Source organism: Canis lupus, chromosome 33 (assembly GCF_048164855.1).
Source record: "Canis lupus baileyi chromosome 33, mCanLup2.hap1, whole genome shotgun sequence".
Lineage (NCBI taxonomy): Eukaryota > Metazoa > Chordata > Mammalia > Carnivora > Canidae > Canis > Canis lupus.
The window spans coordinates 7,429,952-7,449,259 of NC_132870.1; the positions used below are offsets into that span (position 1 = coordinate 7,429,952).

The window sequence follows — 19,308 nt, forward strand, 5'->3', positions numbered from 1 at the left end:
TTTAACTGGATTATTTGTTTTTTGGGTGCTGAGTTTGATAAGTTTTGTATAGATTTTGGAGATTAATCCTTTACCAGATATGTCATTTGCAAATATCTTCTCCCATTCCTGAGGCTACCTTTTAGTTTTGTTGATTGTTTCTTTTGCTGTGCAGAAGCTTTTTATCTTGATGAAGTCTCAATAGTTCATTTTTGTATTTCTGTGGTATCTGTTGTTATTTCTCTCTCTTGTTTGTGGTTTTATTTATTTAGATCTTTTCTCTTTTCTGTTTGATTAGTCTGGCTAGGGGTTTATCAATTTTATTAATTTTTTCAAAGAACCAGCTCCTGGTTTCATCGATCTGTTCTATTGCTTTTTATGCTTTAATCTTTATTACTTCCCTACTTCTGTTGGCTTTAGACTTCATTTGTTGTTCTTTTTCTAGCTCCTATATGTGTAAGGTAAGGTTGTGTATTTGAGATTTTTCTTGCTTCTTGAGGAATGCCTGAATTGCTATATACTTCCCTCTTAGGACCGCCCTTGCTGCATCCCAATGGTTCTGAACTGTCATGTTTTCATTTTCATTTGCTTCCATGAATTTTTAATTTCTTCTTTAATTTTCTGGTTGACGCATTCATTCTTTAGTAGGATGTTCTTTAACCTCCATGTATTTAGGGTCTTTCCAAATTTTTTCTTGCATTGACTTCTAGTTTCATAGTGCTGTGGTTAGAAAATATGCAAGGTATGATCTCAGTCTTTTGGTACTTGTTGAGACCTGATTTGTGACCCGGTATGTGATTGTTCTGGAGAATGTTCCATGTGCATTTGATTTTTTTAAAAAATTTTTATTTATTTATGATAGTCACACACACACACACACACACACACACAGAGAGGCAGAGACACAGGCAGAGGGAGAAGCAGGCTCCATGCACCGGGAGCCCGACGTGGGATTCGATCCCGGGTCTCCAGGATCGCACCCTGGGCCAAAGGCAGGCGCCAAACCGCGCCACCCAGGAATCCCTCCATGTGCATTTGAAAAGAATGTGTATTCTGCTGATTTAAGATGAAATGTTCTATGTCTGTTAAGACCATCTGGTCCAGTGTGTTATTCAGTGCTGGAGAGTTTTTGATTTTAGTAGGGACAAAGGTTATAAAAGTAAGAATTTTCACAGTGTATGTAGGTTTTCAGATTTCTTATTTCTTTTTTTTCCCCCCCAGGGAAGTAATTATTTTAACTTCAAATATTGATGGTTTAATAATTTCTTAGCCAACTTTATGTTTTATTTCTTTTCCAGTTTATACTTTATTTCTTTCACTTGTCTAATTGTGTTGGCTGCTACTCTGGTCCAGTGCAGAATAGCAGTGATGCTAGTTGCCATTCTGGTTGGTGACAGGCTGTAGTGCCTTCAGTGTCTTTCCAGTAAACACCATGCTGGTTTTGATCCGGCTCTCCATCTTAGGTTAAGTACTTGTTGATTCTTGTTATTTTAAATCAAGAATGAAAGTAGAAATTTTCATGCTGCTTTCTGCAGCATCTTTGGTGATGAATATATTTTTTCTCCTTAGGTGTGTTATGGTGAATTTCATTAATAGCTTCATATTTGAGTCACCTTTGCATTTATGCACTAAACATTACCTGGTCATAATGTGGTGCTGAAAACTGCCAAAGTTGAGGTTAGGCTTCTTGCAATTGATCCTTGAGATCAGTGTATTAGCTACCTACTTACTTCCTCCTTCCCTTCCTCCCTTCCTCCCTTCCTTCTTAGATTTAAATATTTGGTAGAATTTCTAGTAAAACAGTATGGGTCTGGTGCTTATTGGGGGGGTAGGTAAAGTTTTTTTTACTCCCCACACATTATTTCATTTGTACAAATGATTCTTTTTAGAGCATTCATCTCTTGGTGTATTAGCAAGGGTTTGGGTTTTGTTGTTGTTGTTATTGTTTAGAAAACTATTCATTTTGCCCAGGTTTTTATTAAAGTCATTTGTGTAGAACTTTGTGCAAAGTTGTTTCTTATGATTTTTTTTGTTTCTTATGATTTTTATAATTTTCTGTTTATGTTATTCTCCTTTGTAAATTATTATTTTATATTACATGTGGGTTTCTCCTCTGCCCCTATTTTACTTTTCTTAATTGGATTAATTGGTGGGATATATAGGTGCTTAAAATAAACTTTATCCTTTTTATGAAAAAAATTAAAATGAAATAAAAAGTTGAATGTCACTCTTAAATGTGCCAACTGGGGAAACATTACCAGGGGAGAGCATGAGTAGTTTCATAACGAATGCTTTTTTTCGAAATGAGGCCATCATGATGGAGTACCTCTTAGGAAACCAAAGGAAATGCTAAGACAGCATTTATTTTGAGCACATTTCAGATATGCTCAGGTCATGATAGATGTGCTAATATTGCTCCCTTTTCTTTGTCTGGACCTGTTACATGGCATATAATAATCTAAAGTTTTTCTAAAACAGTTTTGCTGCTACAGGGACACATAAGAAATTTTTATGTAGTGAGGTATTTTTATTTTTTTCATTTTGCTTGTATTCGCATTTTTTTGGTTCGTTTTTCTCTTCAATGTCTCCACTTTCAAAATAAGAGAAACTTCAGACCTTAAAACAACAACCAAATGACGACCTAGCCAACAGCAACCCCTCTAAGAAGTATATTGCTGATTTGATCATCATATAGATAATATGCTATCAATAATAGGTGGAAGTATGCAGAAAGGTGTTAATGTGTGTCTGAATTCTCGATGTTCTAATATTTATTAGTAATAACTGAGTTCTCTCATCTTAAGTATTTCTCCTTCTAAATCAATTTACTTGGCAAGGTGAATGGTTTACCACAGATCTTGCTGCTTGTAGCAACAAAATGACAATACGACTAAGAGGTCAGGGCACAGGCAAGTTTCGTGGGCACCTGAAGCTTATACTATTTGGAGATCCTCTTTAGGTAATACCTAAAGAATGTACAAAATTAGGTGTGGGACCTTAAAAAGAGCCGTGCAAGGTGAGGAGATTGAAGATGAACCTTATTGGCTTCTTGGTCAATCTATCTTTGGCTCAGCGACCTTGAAGTCAAACCTAGAGTCATGGGTGAGGGTATAACTGGCTATTGGGACTGTTAGTTATAGAAGTCACAGAGTCATAATCAGATAGGACAGGCTCCTCCAACAACTTGGACCTGGCTGAACTACAGAACTGGGGGAGGAGCATCGAGTGGGCCACTGCCCAGGGGCTGTTTTTTGTTCGGCTTATCATGGGAAGGCACAGAGACCTCATCAGATGTGTTCCTGGCTCTGAAAGAGTCCTGCCCTGGTTTTTTTTTTTTTTTAAAGGTGGCTTGCTTTACAATTATCTGGGAAGGATGAATAAGTGTGAGTCAATTAGCGACAACTGCATATCCAGATTAATGGAGGCCTGCATCAAAATTCCATTCCTTCCCTCAAAGGCAGGAGAGACACTAGTAAGGATTGTTACTCAGGGCTTTCTACTTAGCAAGGTGAACTGGGGGTGACGTGGAGTCGATGGGAAAGGTCTTACATATTTGGGGCTTGTCAAAAAAGCAGGTGTTGGACAGAGGATGTGCAAATTGAAGCTTTAGGATCTGAGGAAGCAATTAGTTTTGGAGTCACAGAGTTGGCTTCAAATCCTGGTTCTCTTCCTTGTTGTCTTGTGGCCTCAGGCAAGTACCTCACCCTCACCAAGCCTTGGTTTCATCATCTGTAAAATATGGGTGATAAACATCATAGGATTATGGGGATTGTGTAAGTGTAGGTGTCAAAGGTTCAGCCATAGTCTGCCATCAGAAAACATTCAATAAATGTCTGTTGTCTTCTAGTTTAGAATGGGAAATTTAAAAATATTTATGGAAAAAGGTATGATTTCCTAGAGCCTCTAACTGGGATTATAGCTACAAATTGTGGAAACTCTTACATTTTTAAACAACGGAGGCACAATTAACATATATTAAAAGGCACAAATATCAAGTGTTCCGCTAGATGAAGTTTTGGGTATTTATAGACCTATCGAAGAACCTGTGATAGTCCCTCTATAAAGCATACCCCACATCTCAAAAGCTCTCTGAAGCCCCTGCCCGTATGTAGTGCTTACCCCTCAATCCCTATTGTAACCTCTTTTCTGATTTCTGTCATCCATTAATTTTTCCTATTTTTGAAACTCACATGAATGGAATCATATAGTATGTGCTCTTTTGTACCTATTTTTCTACAAAGTATTGTATTTATGAGATTTTTCCATGTTGTTGCATGACTCAGTGAATTTTTTTAATTGCTTAATTGCTTTGGAATTTCCTTATTCAAATACATAATTTGTTTATTCACAGTTATGTTTTTTAAATGATTTTATTTATTTATTCATGAGAGACACAGAGAGAAAGGCAGAGACATAGGCAGAGGGAGAAGCAGGCTCCTGTGAGGAACCCAATGCAGGACTTGATCCCAGGACCCTGGGATCACTACCTGAGCCAAAGGCAGATGCTTAACCACTGAGCCACCCAGGAGTCCTTATTTGTTATTATGTTGATTGACATTTGGGTTGTTTTCAGTTTTAGCCATTAGGAATAAAGCTGCTTTGAACATTTTTGTGAACCTATTTGCTTATTTTGCTAGAGTACATACCTCAAGAGGAATTGAAAGTCATAGGGTAAGTGAGTGTCTACTTACCTGTGTTAGAAACTGCTGACTGGTATTCCAGGATGGTTGTACACTCAGCGTGATGTGTGAGTTCCATCCAGCTGCTCCATAGTTTCTTCAACATTTGGCATTTTGGGCCTTTCCCATTATGGTCATTTTGGTGGATATGTAGTAGTATCTCATTTCGGTTTTTAAAAAATGGCACCTTAAGTGCTTTTCTTTCACTATGTAAAATAATACATGTACTTGACTGAAAAATTAGACATTCTACATGTATAAATAAGAACATTAAAACTCACCCCATGAAATCTTGTTACACAGAAAAGACCTATTTTTTTTTTCTGAGTGTCTTTAGGTTAAAAGTGTTTTTGAAATTACGTGTATAACTACAGGGAAAAAGCATTGTGCTTATCTTCTTGAAACTACTCTATGCTTAAGAACTAATATTTTGATGTATTTCCTTATAGTTTTTTTATCCATTCGTGTATATTTTTAAAAATGTAGTTGACATTTTAGCTTAGTGGGTCTGGGATTGGACCCTGACATCTGTATTTTTGTAGGTTCCAAAGATACTTTTGATGTGCAGCCGTGCTTAAGAGCTGTTGAGTCAGTTTAGCTCCTTTTCCTTTTCCTTTATATTTAGTGTCTGGCCCTCTCTCTATAGTGGCTGACTGACCCACTAAATGAATGAATATTTTTGATTTAGATGAGGAAATTGACTTCCAGTTAAATCAACTTTTTTTTTTTAAAGATTTTATTTGTTTGAGAGAGAGAAAGAAAATGAGTGAGTGAGAGCACAAGAGCAGGGGGAGGGAGAAGCAGACTCCTCACTAAGCAAGGAGCCCAAGGTGGGGCTTGATCCCCAGGACCTTGGGATCATGACCTAAGTTGAAGGCAGATGCTTAACTGATTGAGTCACCCAGGTGCCCTTAAATTTACTTTTCTTTTTTTAAAAAAATTATTTATTCATGAGACACACAGAAAGAGAAGCAGAAACATAGGCAGAGGGAGAAGCAGGATCCTCTAGGGGAGCCTGATGTGGGACTCAATCCCCAGACTCTGGGACTTCCCCCTGAGCCGACAGCAGATGCTCAACCACTGAGCTACCCAGGCATCCCTACTTTTCAAATAAGTTTCTAAAATAGATTTTTTAAAAATACAGTATTCATTTTAAAGATGTAAATAGTACAATTAATCTCTTTATACCCTTCACCCAAATTCAACAAGAATTTACATCATCTCTTTTTCTTTTTCCGTTTTTCCTTTGTGGAAGTAGTTTTGTTTTGTTTTGTTTTTTTAAAGATTTTATTTATTTACTCATGAGAGACACACAGAGAGAGAGGCAGAAACACAGGCAGAGGGAGAAGCAGGATCCACGCAGGGAGCCCAACGCGGGACCCTATCCGGGGTCTCCAGGATCACACTCTGGATCAAAGGCAGCCCCAAACTGCTGAGCCACCCGGGCTGCCCTGTGGAAGTAGTTTCTAATTAACATTTTAATTACAGATGGAGTATGTGAGCAATGTAGTAAATGAGAGATTAGAGATGAGTGATCAGAAACACCATATTCTCACCTTAATGTGTGTCTTTTTACAGAAGCTTTGAAAGACTAATCCTTGATAGTATGCCATTTTACCATCAAGCGCCTCAGTGTATACATCTCAAAAAATTGACTTTTTAAAAAACATAACCCTGACATCATTGTTACATTTAACTAATAACAATAAATTGGATTTTTAAAAAGTACTTAGGAAGGAAAGTAGTGTTAATCAGGAACACACACAGAAAACCTCTGTGAAATAAGCATAGTCAGATCAGCTAATTTATGTGCTAGAAATTATGACTTGACTAATGGCCCAGGAATTTTTTTTCACATAGTATATCTAGAGCTTAGCCTTGTGGTGTTACAGCTAAATTTTTGTGAAAAAAGGTGATAAACTGAGGACTGGAAGCCTGTGCAGTTAAGTGACTGTGTAGTTGATGCGTTGTTGAAAAAAAGGTGATAAAAAGAGGACTGGAAGCCTGTGCAGTTAGGTGACTGTGTATTAATATGTGTGATGATTGATGGAGAAGAATGAGGACAGAGTCTGGTGGTCTGAGGGATCTGCCCTATGCCCTTAGTTGTGAGAACAGTAAAGACTTTTCAGTCTTTAATTACATCTAAGTGATTGCTTGAATATGGGTCTTGTTTCCCACAAACTTGACATGAATATTTCTGTTCTTTAAAACCGGCATCAGTGGTTCACCCCACTCCCACCTCAACCAAGTGCAGTTAATATTTACAATTACTTGGCCTTGGCCTCTTTAATCACATTGATGGGCCAAGAAGGATATTGGGGCATGGTAGGGGTAGAATGTAGGCCTGGCTTTTTTGCCAAGGACGAGAGCCCCTCAGAGGAGCTCCTCATACCAGGAAAAGAACTTCGCTTCCAGTGGTTGGTGCCCAGACAGGTAAACTCCTCCCAGCCCACTTGTTTAAGGGGATATGAACTTTCTTTTTTTTTGATAATGAAGGTAGGATTAATTTAATCTTGTAGTGGATTAATCACTGAAACTGGATTCACAGATACTGCCTCTGGTTCTTTTTTTTTTTTTTTTTAATTGTGGTAAGAACACTGAACATGAGATTTATCCTTTTAACAAATTTTTAAGTGGTTAATACAATGTTAACTATAAACAATGTTGGACAACAGATCACAAGTAAATTTTTTAAAAAATTGAAATGTAACACACACAGGCAAGAGCGTAAAACTAAAAATGTACAACTTAATGATTTTCCCGAAGTGAACTTAACTAATGTATCTCTCATTTAGATCAAGAAATAGAATGTTACCAGTACCCCCTGAAAATTCCTGTATCTCCTCTAAGTCACTACAGGGCAAAGGAGTGTATATTTGTTAATTCCAAACCAGATTTAATTTAAAAATTTCTGGTAGAAACAGTGCTAATGGAGATTTCTATTTCATGTGCTACTACTGTATGATCACCTATGTTTTTGGGTTAGTTGGGCTTATGACTGGATAGGATTCTAGCTGAAACAGATAATTCTAAAAGAATTATCACCCAGAGTTTCCAAGAGAGAGTGTGTTTGAACTCTGAGCTTCTAACTTTTGGATTATAGCCCATTGGCAGATTAAGGATCAGCTCCTCTTTATAAAGCCTATTGTATACGCTTTGGTCTGTAGTGGACTCTAATTTTCCCTAACTGCTGACCTAGAAAACATGCTTTACATCTGGAGGATGGCAAAACTACTGTGATTTATAAATGGGCAGTCATTCCAAGAGTTCACTTAGCTAATTTAGAGTTAATTATAATTGAAATGGTTTTAACTTCAGGTCCATTTCTTTTAACAGGCTTTTCATAGCTGGTATTATTTATGTACCATGCCTTGCTAACGGCATAGGGCACAGGGCAGCTTGTGCAACTAATCTCTCATATTAGAAAGAGATAGTTTTTCTCATTTTATCTTCATCCAAGCATCGGCCTTGTCAGGTTTGCCAGAGCATTTGGTATGAGGACAAAGTTCAAATGTTTATGGCTTTACTATTTTGAAGCTGACTTATGAAACAAAAGGAAGTCAGGGTTTTATCAATTTAAGAAATGTAGGTTGCTCTAAAGGAACAGTACTGACTTGTTAGTTATAAAACTAGGTTTCCATAATGACAATAAAAACTAATATCAAAATTGTGTCTGTGCTAGTTAAATCTGATATGTCTATATCTAGATTTGGAAGACTTTAGTCTACTTATGAACATTTCTTGGTGCCAAAAGAAGTATTTCCTCTTTTTCCTTCTAATCTGTACTTTGATGCCTGATACATAGTGTGCCCTGTATGTAGACTGAATTAAATTTGTCTTTCTTTTAGAAGGTATGCTTAGGGTAAATTGAATCAGTAATTCTGACCCTCAATAGTCAGTATAATTTAGGAAGGAAGTAATATGATAAATTCAGTACTTCTTTTGACATCTAATTTTATAATAATACCCATATTTAGATTGTTTGCCTTATTAAAGAGCTTCTAAGCTGGTACTTGCTCTTTTACAATATAGATTTTCATCTTAGGAACAATTGTCAGTTCCATGTAACTTTTTTGTTGCTGTTGTTATAGCACATGTGTAGCTACTACTGAGTTTAATAAATAAAACTTTATACAAACAAATTCTACTGTGTATGCCTTCCTGATTCCATTACCTTGTCAACCCCTGATACTACTACTTTGATTTTCATGTTTATTATTTTTATGCATATTTTCATACTCTCCCTATACATATGTGTATTTTTAAACAATACGTGGTATTTACTGTTTTGCATTATTTAAACTCTATAAAAATATCACCTTCCACCTGTCATTCTGAGTTGTTTGTTCATGTTGATGTTTTTAATTATCTAAGTTGGTAATTAATTCTTTTAATTGATAATTTCTTTTAGCTCTTATACAGTATACACTGTATGTACCCACCTTTTTTTATATGAGCTTCCTTTTATTATTTTATTATTTTATATGAGTTTTCCTCTATTATTTGTTTTACTGATATAATTAATACAAAATATTATTTTTAAGTTTACAACATAAAGCTTTGATATTTGTATATATTGCTATATATCCATCTATCTAATGCATATTTATTTATTTATTTATTTATTTATTTATTTATTTATTTAAAAAAAGATTTTATGGGCAGCCCGGGTGGCTCAGTGGTTTAGCGCCACCTTCAGCCCAGGGCCTTATCCTGGAGACACGGGATCAAGTCCTATGTCAGGCTCCCTGCATGGAGCCTGCTTCTTCCTCTGCCTGTGTTTCTGCTTCTCTCTCTCTCTGTCTGTCTCTCATGAATAAATAAATAAATAAAATCTTAAAAAAATATTTTATTTATTTATTTTTGACAGAAGGATAGAGAGAACCAAAGAACACAAGAGAGAGCAGCAGAGAGAGAGGGAGAAACAGGCTCCCCACTGAGCAGGGAGCCCAACGCAGGGCTCAATCCCAGGGCCCTGAGATCATGACTTGAGCCAAAGGCAAGCTCTCCACCAACTGAGCCACCCAGGAGCCCTCTAATGTACCTCTAGATTGCTATTGCAAACAATGTGGCAAAATGTTTTTATATATGTCTACTTCTGCACAATTTTATAGGAATCTGTAGAGTATAATTGAAAAGTTCTTTTTTTTTTAAGGTGAAATGGAAATAATAAATGTGGAAGAAGTGAGAAAATACCATTTTAAAAGATACATAGTGAGGGGCCTGGCTGGCTCAGTCAGTTAAGTGTCTGCTTTCGGCTCAGGTCATGATCTGGGGATCCTGGGATCCAGCCCCACATCCAATTCTCTGCTGAGTGGGGAGCCTGCTTCTTCCTCTGCCTCTGCTGCTCTCCCTTGCTCCTACTCTCTCTATCTCAAATAAATAAATAAATACATACATACATACATACATACATAAAATCTTAAAGAAAAAAAAGACACATACTGCCTATTTATTCAGGCAAGAACCATCAAAGCTGTTAATACCGGGCAGCCCGGGTGGCTCAGTGGTTTAGCACCGCCTTAGGCTCGGGGCCTGATCCTGGAGACCGGAGATCAAGTCCCACGTCGGGTTCCCTGCATGGAGCCTGCTTCTCCCTCTGCCTGTGTCTCTGCCTCTCTCTGTCTGTCATGAATAAATAAATAAAATCTTAAAAAAAAAAAAGCTGTTAATACCACTGGGTGAAGGTTTGAGGAGCAGGATATTTCTGTTGTTTCAAAGTATCTCTCCTTTATAGATACTTATAGATAATAATTCTCCACTTACTAATCAAAAAGAGAAAAAAAGTAACTTTGCAGTATAAATTTGGTAATAACTGACTACCCTAAACCAAGCGATCAAAGTTAAATGTCACCAATCATGGAACAAACAGATCACATGTTCCCAATGTGATGCACCGAAAAGGATACATCATTTACGTAGTATTCCTGCCCAAAGTGTACAACCTGCATCTAATCATGAGGAGACATCAGATTAACCCAAATTAAGAGCCATCCTATAAAATAGATGGCTTGTACTCTTAAAAAATGCCAATGTCGGGATCCCTGGGTGGCGCAGCGGTTTAGCGCCTGCCTTTGGCCCAGGGCGCGATCCTGGAGACCTGGGATCGAATCCCACGTCGGGCTCCCGGTGCATGGAGCCTGCTTCTCCCTCTGCCTGTGTCTGCCTCTCTCTCTCTCTCTCTCTCTGTGACTATCATAAATAAATAAAAATTTAAAAAATGACAATGTCTTAAAAAACAAAGAAAGGCTGAGAAACTTTTTCATATAATAAGGGGATTATAGAGATGACATATAAATATAATGATCCTTGGTTGGATCCTGGGCCAGAAAAAAAGGATGTGAAGCAAAAAATGATATGAAGAATGATTGTGAAAATTTGAATAAGGTCTGTACATTCGATACTAGTTTTGCAGTAAGGTCCACTTTCATGATTTTGACAATTTTATTGTTATTTAATAAATAAAACTTCGTGTCTTGAGGAAATCAATGCTGAAATATTTAGAGGTAAAGGGCATGATGTCTGCAATTTATTCTCAAGTGGTTCAGAAAAAAAGTACATTTCATACATGTAGGGATAGAACAATAAAGCAAATGTGACAAAGTGTTGGCAATTCATGAATCTGGGTAAAGTGAACTATCATTGCGACTTTTCTGCATATTTGAAATTATTAAACGAAAGTCTTCCTGAGTTATACCTGGAAGTAGAATTGCTGGGTCTCTGGCTATGAATATCTTTAAATTTACTAGTTGGTACCGAATTGTTTCCCAGTATGGTTATACTAATTACATTCCAATTGTCCAAATTTTCACCAACACTTGATTCTACTCGATTTATTATTATTTTTATTTTTTTTATTCTACTCGATTTAAAATTTGCATCAGTCTTTATGTGTATAAGACATAAAGACTTGTTTTTCTTTGTGTTTTTCTGCTTATGGTGAAGTTGAACATCTTTTAAAATGTGTAATCATTAAAGCTTACTCTTTTTATGAATTGTTTACCATATATATGTATTTATATATATATATATTTATATTTACCTTTTCTTCTTGTCTTTTTTGTATGTCTTAATATATTCTGGAAATTAATCCTTTGTCAATTAGGTGTATTGCAGTCACCCACATATCTTTGAAAGAGGCTTAACAAAAATATAAAATTGAATCATTTTTAGGTGAGTTACACAGAATTAAGTAGGTCAGGGAGCATAGAGAATATTGCACATCAAGTGGGTAGGGGCTGAGGCCTGGCCCCTGTTTACAGATCTCTTCTCTTTGGCTCAGTTAAATAATGAGGCAACTTGAACTTGCATTCTTATCTCTTACCCCTCCGCAAAAGGTTATTTTTAGAAGGGCTATCCTCTGTCTCCAATGTGTTTCATTCTGAGATTGGCTGAATAACTTGTTCTTCCCTCCCCTTCTAGACTTAAAAAACCCCACAAAACCCTACACATTGCTAAATAATGAAACTCTTGCACTGCTGAGTATTGGCAAGTACTTGGATTGAGTAACCTGCTCTGAGATATTGCAGCATCCACAGAGCAAGAGGGTAATTCAGTAGTGACACTGTCTTGGTTCATCCTCTCATAGGAATCAAATACTTTTCAGAGAGGGTGAGAAAAGGTTAAACCACTTAGACTTGATGATGGGAAAAGATAATCTAATCACCCAGGAGCTTATTTTACTGCTCTAATTCTTAAGGTGATAAGATATTGGATTTGCATGTTGGTAAAAACAAACAAACAAAAACTACCCACAAAACCCAAAAGTAAAATCATGAAACTTTAGCCTGATAAAAAAACTAAAACTTTTTTCACCTCCTATTTCATAAAGGAGGACACCAAGTTAGGTGACTTATCTAGTGGTAAGTGATAGAGCTGGCGTTTATCCTTTTTTTTTTTTTTTTTAAGATTTTATTTATTTATTTATTTGAGAGAAAGGGAACATAAGTGAGGGGAGATGGAGAAGCAGACTTGCTGAGCATAGAGCCCAATGTGGGGCTTGGAAGGCAGACAATTAACCGACTGAGCCACCCTGGAGCCCCACAGCTGGTGGTTTTCCTAAGCAGAACTTGACTTTGAATTCCAGGTCCTCTTTACTTTCTACTCCAGTGCATTCATTATGCTGCCATTCCTTTTTAAAGCTTCTATGGATGCACGTACATGTATGTTCTCCAGAGGATGGGTAACATAGCCCTCTCCATTCTCATTGATTTCCAAGTAAACTGGCAAGTGAAAAATCAAAGGGGATCTTCTTTTAGGGAATTTAATATCTTAATCTCCCAAAAGAAAAGACTTTTCTAATTTAGGAAGTAAATTCCTTTGCGACACACCCCAGGGGGACAATTGGATAGTTATGTCATTGTGTATGCAGCTACTCTTTATTTGAAGATCTTCTCATCTGTGATCCTTATTTAGTAGTCAGAACTGGGTGGCAGTGGCCATTTTTTTCAATTTATAAAATTTATGCTATGTTAAAAATCCTTGAATTATTTTCTTTATAGGAAAGAAGTAACAGCATAAAGAGGAACATCTAATTGTATTGCCCAGAGATAACCACTTAATGTGGCCTTCTTGACATTTTTTCTATGTATATATATTTCATAAAGTTAAAACTAGTTTTAAATCCTGCCTTTTTTCACTTAACAGTAAGGTATTTATTAATTACAGTATCTATTAGATGCATTGTATCTTGTTATCTGGATTCATTATAATGGGAAATGCTACAGTGAACACTCTTGCCTACATTTCTGATTATTTTCTTATGATAGTTTCCTAAAATTGGAATTATTGAATCATCAGCAAACCGATTCTTAGCCTCTTCATGCCAAAGGGATTTTGACAAACTTTGACTACTAGTTTTAGTTCCACACTCATACACATTGAGTATGAAAATAACTTATTTCTGTCATTGAACTTTATCATTAAAAATGTTGCTGATTTGATGATGTAAACTGGCCAATCTTTGTCTAATTCACATTTCTTTGATTACTAGTGAAAGGTTTTGGTATATTAACTATTAGTGTTTCTATGAATTCAGTTCATGACCTTGAGACTGATTTTCTCATTAAATCATTTTTACATATTAAAAATATCAGCCTTTTGCCATTTGCAGTAAATACCTTTTGCCATTTTGCTTGCTTTTGGCTTTATGGTTTTTGTCAGGGAAAAACAGAAGGTTTTATTTTCACACAATCTAGATCTATACTTGCAGAGAGTTTGTTCTGTAACTTCTTTTTCACTAATGGTGTGAAGAGAGGAAATGCAACAAGAAAAGGGTCAGGACCGCATTTCTTTCTAATGAATTAAAGTCATTGGATAGAAGCCATTTTATGCAGACTGAGTGATTTCACCTCTTTTCCCACTGCAATTGTTTGTCTTTTATTTTTGAAGTCGGCTTCATATAACCCATTAAATTTGTTGACTTGTCTTCTGCACAAAATTGCCCCATTGGTCAGTTCTTGTGTCCTATAGCATTTTCTCATGTCCTGATGCTTTCTTTTAAGGTATTATCCAAAGAGATGAGTCACCCATGGAGAAAGGGCTCTCTGGTCTGCGAGGAAGGGACTTTGAGCTCTCTGATGTGTTTTATTTCTCCAAGAAGGGCTTGGAAGCCATTGTAGAAGATGAAGTGACCCAGAGGTTCTCCTCAGAGGAGCTAGTGTCATGGAATCTCCTCACAAGAACCAATATAAATTTCCAGTACATCAGTCTGCGGCTCACCATGGTGTGGGTACTGGGCGTCATAGTACGCTACTGTGTCCTTCTGCCCCTGAGGTATGTCTCCTGCCTAGTAATTGATGGTATAATTGGTTCAGCTTTCTTTTTAAGTCATGTATGTAATGTTCTCATGAGAGTATTATGGCACTAGTCTCACTCTTTCCAACCACCTGCAAAATACCACCAAATGTGACCTCCACAGGAACATGTGAAGTATCTATTCTTCTTTCATATTTTCCCCAAATGAAGATGTGTATTAAGAGTCTAATATATATCAATCTGGATCCATGTTGTTCTTTCAGTCATAAATAATTTAGGGATAGGGGCACCTGTGTGGCTTAGTCATTTGGGCACCTGCCTTCCACTCAGGTCCTGGGATCGAGCTCTGCATTAGATTCCCTGCCTAGTCGGTGCTTCTCCCTCTCCCTCTGCCCCTCCCCCTGCCCATGCTTGCTTGCTCTGTATCAAATAAATAAATAACATCTTTAAAAAAGATAATTTGAGGATAGTAGAAAAGGTAAGTTAGGAAAAAGAAGAGAGGATTTATAGTTTTGCATTCACCAAAGTGTCAGCCAAGCTGTAACTGCCATTCTTTGCTGGTCTGTAGCAGTTCATAGTTGCACAGGAGAGAAAAAATTCCTGAGAATGGTTACCACATGGCAGGGAGCCATTCACGGGACTGAATTTGTTCCATCTAGTTCCATTATGATGAACTTTTCTTATTTAAAGTTTGCCATCTGTGTCCTCTTCTGATTCTGCCTAATGAGGAGGTACTTTCAAGTCCAGTTTATTAGAAACATAGTGGGGAACATAAGAGTAGCAGAGGTGACGCTGGGCAATGGGATGAAGCATGAGGGAGTAAGGTGTGCCTAGCATGGTAATGGCAGGTAGTAGGCATGTGTATCAGTCACAATATTGCCATTGATTATCTTGTTTATTTCCCTTGGCAGAACCTTGGCATCCCCTCAGTAGAGCTTTCTGGGCAGTTGCTATCAGCCACCTTAAATTGGCACATGACTTGAAACCGTTCAACCATCCCTAGGGTGACCTATTCTTGCCTCATTTAGGTTTATTACAAGTGAAGAGATTGCTTAAGTAGAGGCAAAGGCACATTTCTAAACTGTGTGTGTGTGTGTGTGTGTGTGTGTGTGTGTGTGTGTGTGTTTTGACCCATATTGCTGATTTGCGAGTTGGGGCATGGGATGTCTTTTGGGAATCATTTCAACTGTGATATCAAAGTGAAATTCAGTGTTTCGCATATAATTTTGCTTGAACCCTAAACCAGTGTTCTCAACTGGGGGTTCATGTACTCTGAGCATGTGCAAAAGTATCCACTAGTATGCACGAAGGAAATATTTGAGCTTTTATTTATTAGACATGTCTAGTCTCTTTATTTTTTTTGTCTATTTATAATTAGGGCTTCCATTTATTCTATTTTTATTCTTAAAAAGAAATGAACCTTCAATAAGATTGACTATAGAGATTATACACGTGCACTTGTCCACGAGTCAGGCACTGTATTCAAAGCCACCTCAAACTAGAGTATTTTGCAGGTCCAGGTATTTGAGATGCCCTCATTTGTTGGTTAGCTTTCTTCCACTGTGGGGGCCAGTAAATGGTGTTAGGATTCCATTATCTACTTAGACTAAACTAATGCTCACAGACTCAAGAAGTAACAGAAGATTCTTACAAAGAAACCACAGATGTAGGATAATCCAGTAGCGTAAGCACCCAAGAAGAATAAGGAAATGTCAGAATTGAGACTCCTATACTTAGTACATCCTCTTCACTGTGAAAGAATTACTGTGTAAATGCTTTAGAAGATGAGCTGTTGCTCCAAAGTGAACACTCAAAAAGCAGATCATGCTAAAATCAATGGTATTGATGGTAGCACAACTCTGTGAATATGCAGAAAACCATTGACTACTTTATAAATGGGTAAATTGCATGATAGGTAAATTGTATCTCAGTAAAACTCTTAAAAAACACAGATTGTGGCTGAAAACTTGTGACATCTATGAAAATTCTCATGTTGTCTCACTAAACTGGAAACCAGAATTTTTTGCCTATTAATCTTGTAAATAAAACCTTTCAAGAATTTTGAACCTAGTTGTTAAACATGTTCAAATGTAACCCCTTCTGGTTTCATGTGTAGGAACAAATGATTCCCAGTAGGGCAAGATAGCAAAATGTTATTTTAAAACTTTTGCATAACTGATGATTTATCTATCGCATCAGTGGTTGGTATGAAAATATGGCACCGAAAGAAAACTAAATCTAGCCTTCAATTGTTCTGTCAAAAGGTCTTATACCAAGACTTCAACAAGTTTTTTTTAAGGACTTTAATGAGGTTTAACACCTTAACAATGCATTTAGAAGGAAGCCCCATTTATTCTGAAAGACTTTAAATCTCAATTTTATCTTATTGTGTGATTCTACTTACATTTCTGAAAATGACTATATTCTTTTTGAAGTGATTAGAAAGAATGTTATAAGCACCTTTCAAAAATGAGAAAGTGTCTATGTGGAGATTAAAGGTATTGTCAGTGACCTTGTTACTAACTTGTGAGTTACTGTGAATATACTAAGGGGACAACAGATTTGCATGTAGAAAGGATTTCTATATGGTGGTATAACTTGGTGTTCTTATTATGCAAGAGCCTTTCTTGCTATTTGCTATAAATTTTAAATTCCTTTGAGAAAAGTTTGAATTGTACCTCTCTCCCATCATTAAAAAACTCAGAAAAACAAGTAATTTTTAGACCTTTGGAAGATATTTACAATCATACAATGCCCACCAATGTATACTGAAGAAAATAAGATATTTTCAACCTGACATGACTCCTTTATAGAACATAAAGGAGTTTCTTATATTATACAAGAAGCTAATATGAGTATATTTAATATATATTCATTAAAAATAATTCAAAAGAGCAAAAGGGCAAGACTTTTGATTTATTCTTTTCACTAGCTCGCTTAATCCTTTGACGATTACATAGATTGAATTTGGTAGTTTCGTGAATAAATTCCCAGACCTTCTTTAAGCATCTATAAACTAGTTATATGCTTGATGTTCAACTAATATATGCTTATGGTTATTTTGAAAATGGTATCATACTCTACATATTATTTTGAAACTTATTTTGCTTTTTTTCTCACAAAATACCAAAGACCATTCTTCTGTGTCAGAATCTATAGATTTACCTAATTCTTTTAATGGCAGCACCATATTCCATATTTAGACATTCCATGACTTACTTATAGTTTGATTATTTCTGAACTTTTAGATGATATATCTTGCCTTTTACTATGCAATTAACTTTTGCATTACGTTTTCTTTTCTTTTTCAGGGTTACTTTGGCTTTCATTGGGATCAGTTTGTTGGTTATAGGAACTACACTGGTCGGACAGCTGCCAGATGGCAGGTGGGAAATGTTTCCTTCTACTCAGCAAAAAATAGGATTGTCCCTTTCCTTAGCTGTGTCTACAAGAAGAATATTTGATTCAAATTTATGGCCTCCACACACTTGTTAACATTTTGCTTACTTTGTATTCATAGTCTTTATTTGATTTGCCATCACACTTTGATATAAATGGTGAGAAATCGTTTTTCAAAGAGGAAATGAAGAGGAGAAAGGAAATGGACTGAGGGACTCATGGAAAACAACAGTCTTACCATATGGTCAAGCTTACCAGGCTGAGACCAAAAAAGCTCCAGCTTATCTTGGTCAGGGATTTATCATGACAGTCTTGTAGGGTGAGATCTATTTTTCATGAAAGTTTTGTCCTAAATGCCTCAATGAGACTTTAAGAGTTGAAACTGTGCTTGTGTTTCAGAACACAGTATGCTGCTGTGAAGGAGCACATGGAAGCTCTTACTGTATTGTTTCTTAGGAGTGCCCAGAACCGCACCATGAAATGTTTTCTCTTTCTTGCAGCCTCAAAAACTGGCTGAGTGAACTGGTCCACCTGACATGCTGTCGGATCTGTGTGCGAGCCCTCTCTGGCACCATTCATTATCATAACAAGTGAGTGTCCACTGGCTTCCACCTGGCTTTCTGTGCATAAATCCAGGCTCTAACTGACAGTAGTGGGTGGAGAAAGCAGGTGAAGTCAGAGTACTGCCAGTATGTTCATCCCTGCTGCTTAGAATGGTTTTGTATGAAAAACTTGCAAAAAGCCATCCACTTGCAGAAGGAATGTAAAAATAGTGTAATGACACTTAGTAATTGAGCATTTATGGTGTGCAGGCCACGTCATATATGCTTCTTATAGGTCATCCTACGAGAGAGGTGTCATTGTCCTGTTTTACAGGTGAAGAGGGGAATCTCTGGGATTTGTCTAGGGTCCCGTAGATAGTTTGTGGCAGAGCCTGATGTGGGACTTGATCCCGGGACCCCGGGACCCTGGGATCATGACCGGAGCCAAAGGCAGATGCTCAATCACTGAGCCACCCAGGCGCCCTGAGGTCTGGTTTCTAATCTCAGTCCTGCCGCTTCGAAGTTTCATAACTGACCCTTCAGACAGAACACACTTTGCTTCCCTCCCTGCAACCATAGAGGATAATGGTACCTAACTGAAGTTATTAGCTGATAGAAGTAATTTTGATTACTTTTGAATTACTTTTCTTTTAACTCAATTTTATTATTATTGTTTTTTTTACATTTAACTTCATTGGTTTAAAAGTTCTAGAAAGCCTCTCTTTTTTGTTGACTGGATCTTTCTGTCTCATTTGTAGAAGGGAGACATTATCTCCTGTGGCTTTACCATGTGTTACCAACATAAAATGCCCCTTAAGTTTCTAAAATTAGGGATCCCTGGGTGGCTCACTAGTTGAGCATCTGCCTTCAGCTTGGGGTGTGATCCTGGGGTTCTAGGATCGAGTCCTGCATCTGGCTCTCTGCTTCTCCCTCTGCCTGTATTTCTGCCTCTC

At 37.0% G+C, this 19,308-nt stretch overlaps 1 protein-coding gene across 1 annotated transcript in view; it reads left to right on the forward strand.

The window, feature by feature from the left end:
- Positions 1 to 19,308, forward strand: part of GPAT3 (glycerol-3-phosphate acyltransferase 3) — a 61,825-nt gene that overhangs the window by 25,160 nt on the left and 17,357 nt on the right. Inside the window, exons 4-6 of the mRNA XM_072810796.1 lie at positions 14,162 to 14,432; positions 17,726 to 17,800; positions 18,314 to 18,403. Coding sequence (XP_072666897.1) covers positions 14,162 to 14,432; positions 17,726 to 17,800; positions 18,314 to 18,403 — 436 coding nt within the window. The remainder of the gene's footprint in view (positions 1 to 14,161; positions 14,433 to 17,725; positions 17,801 to 18,313; positions 18,404 to 19,308) is intronic.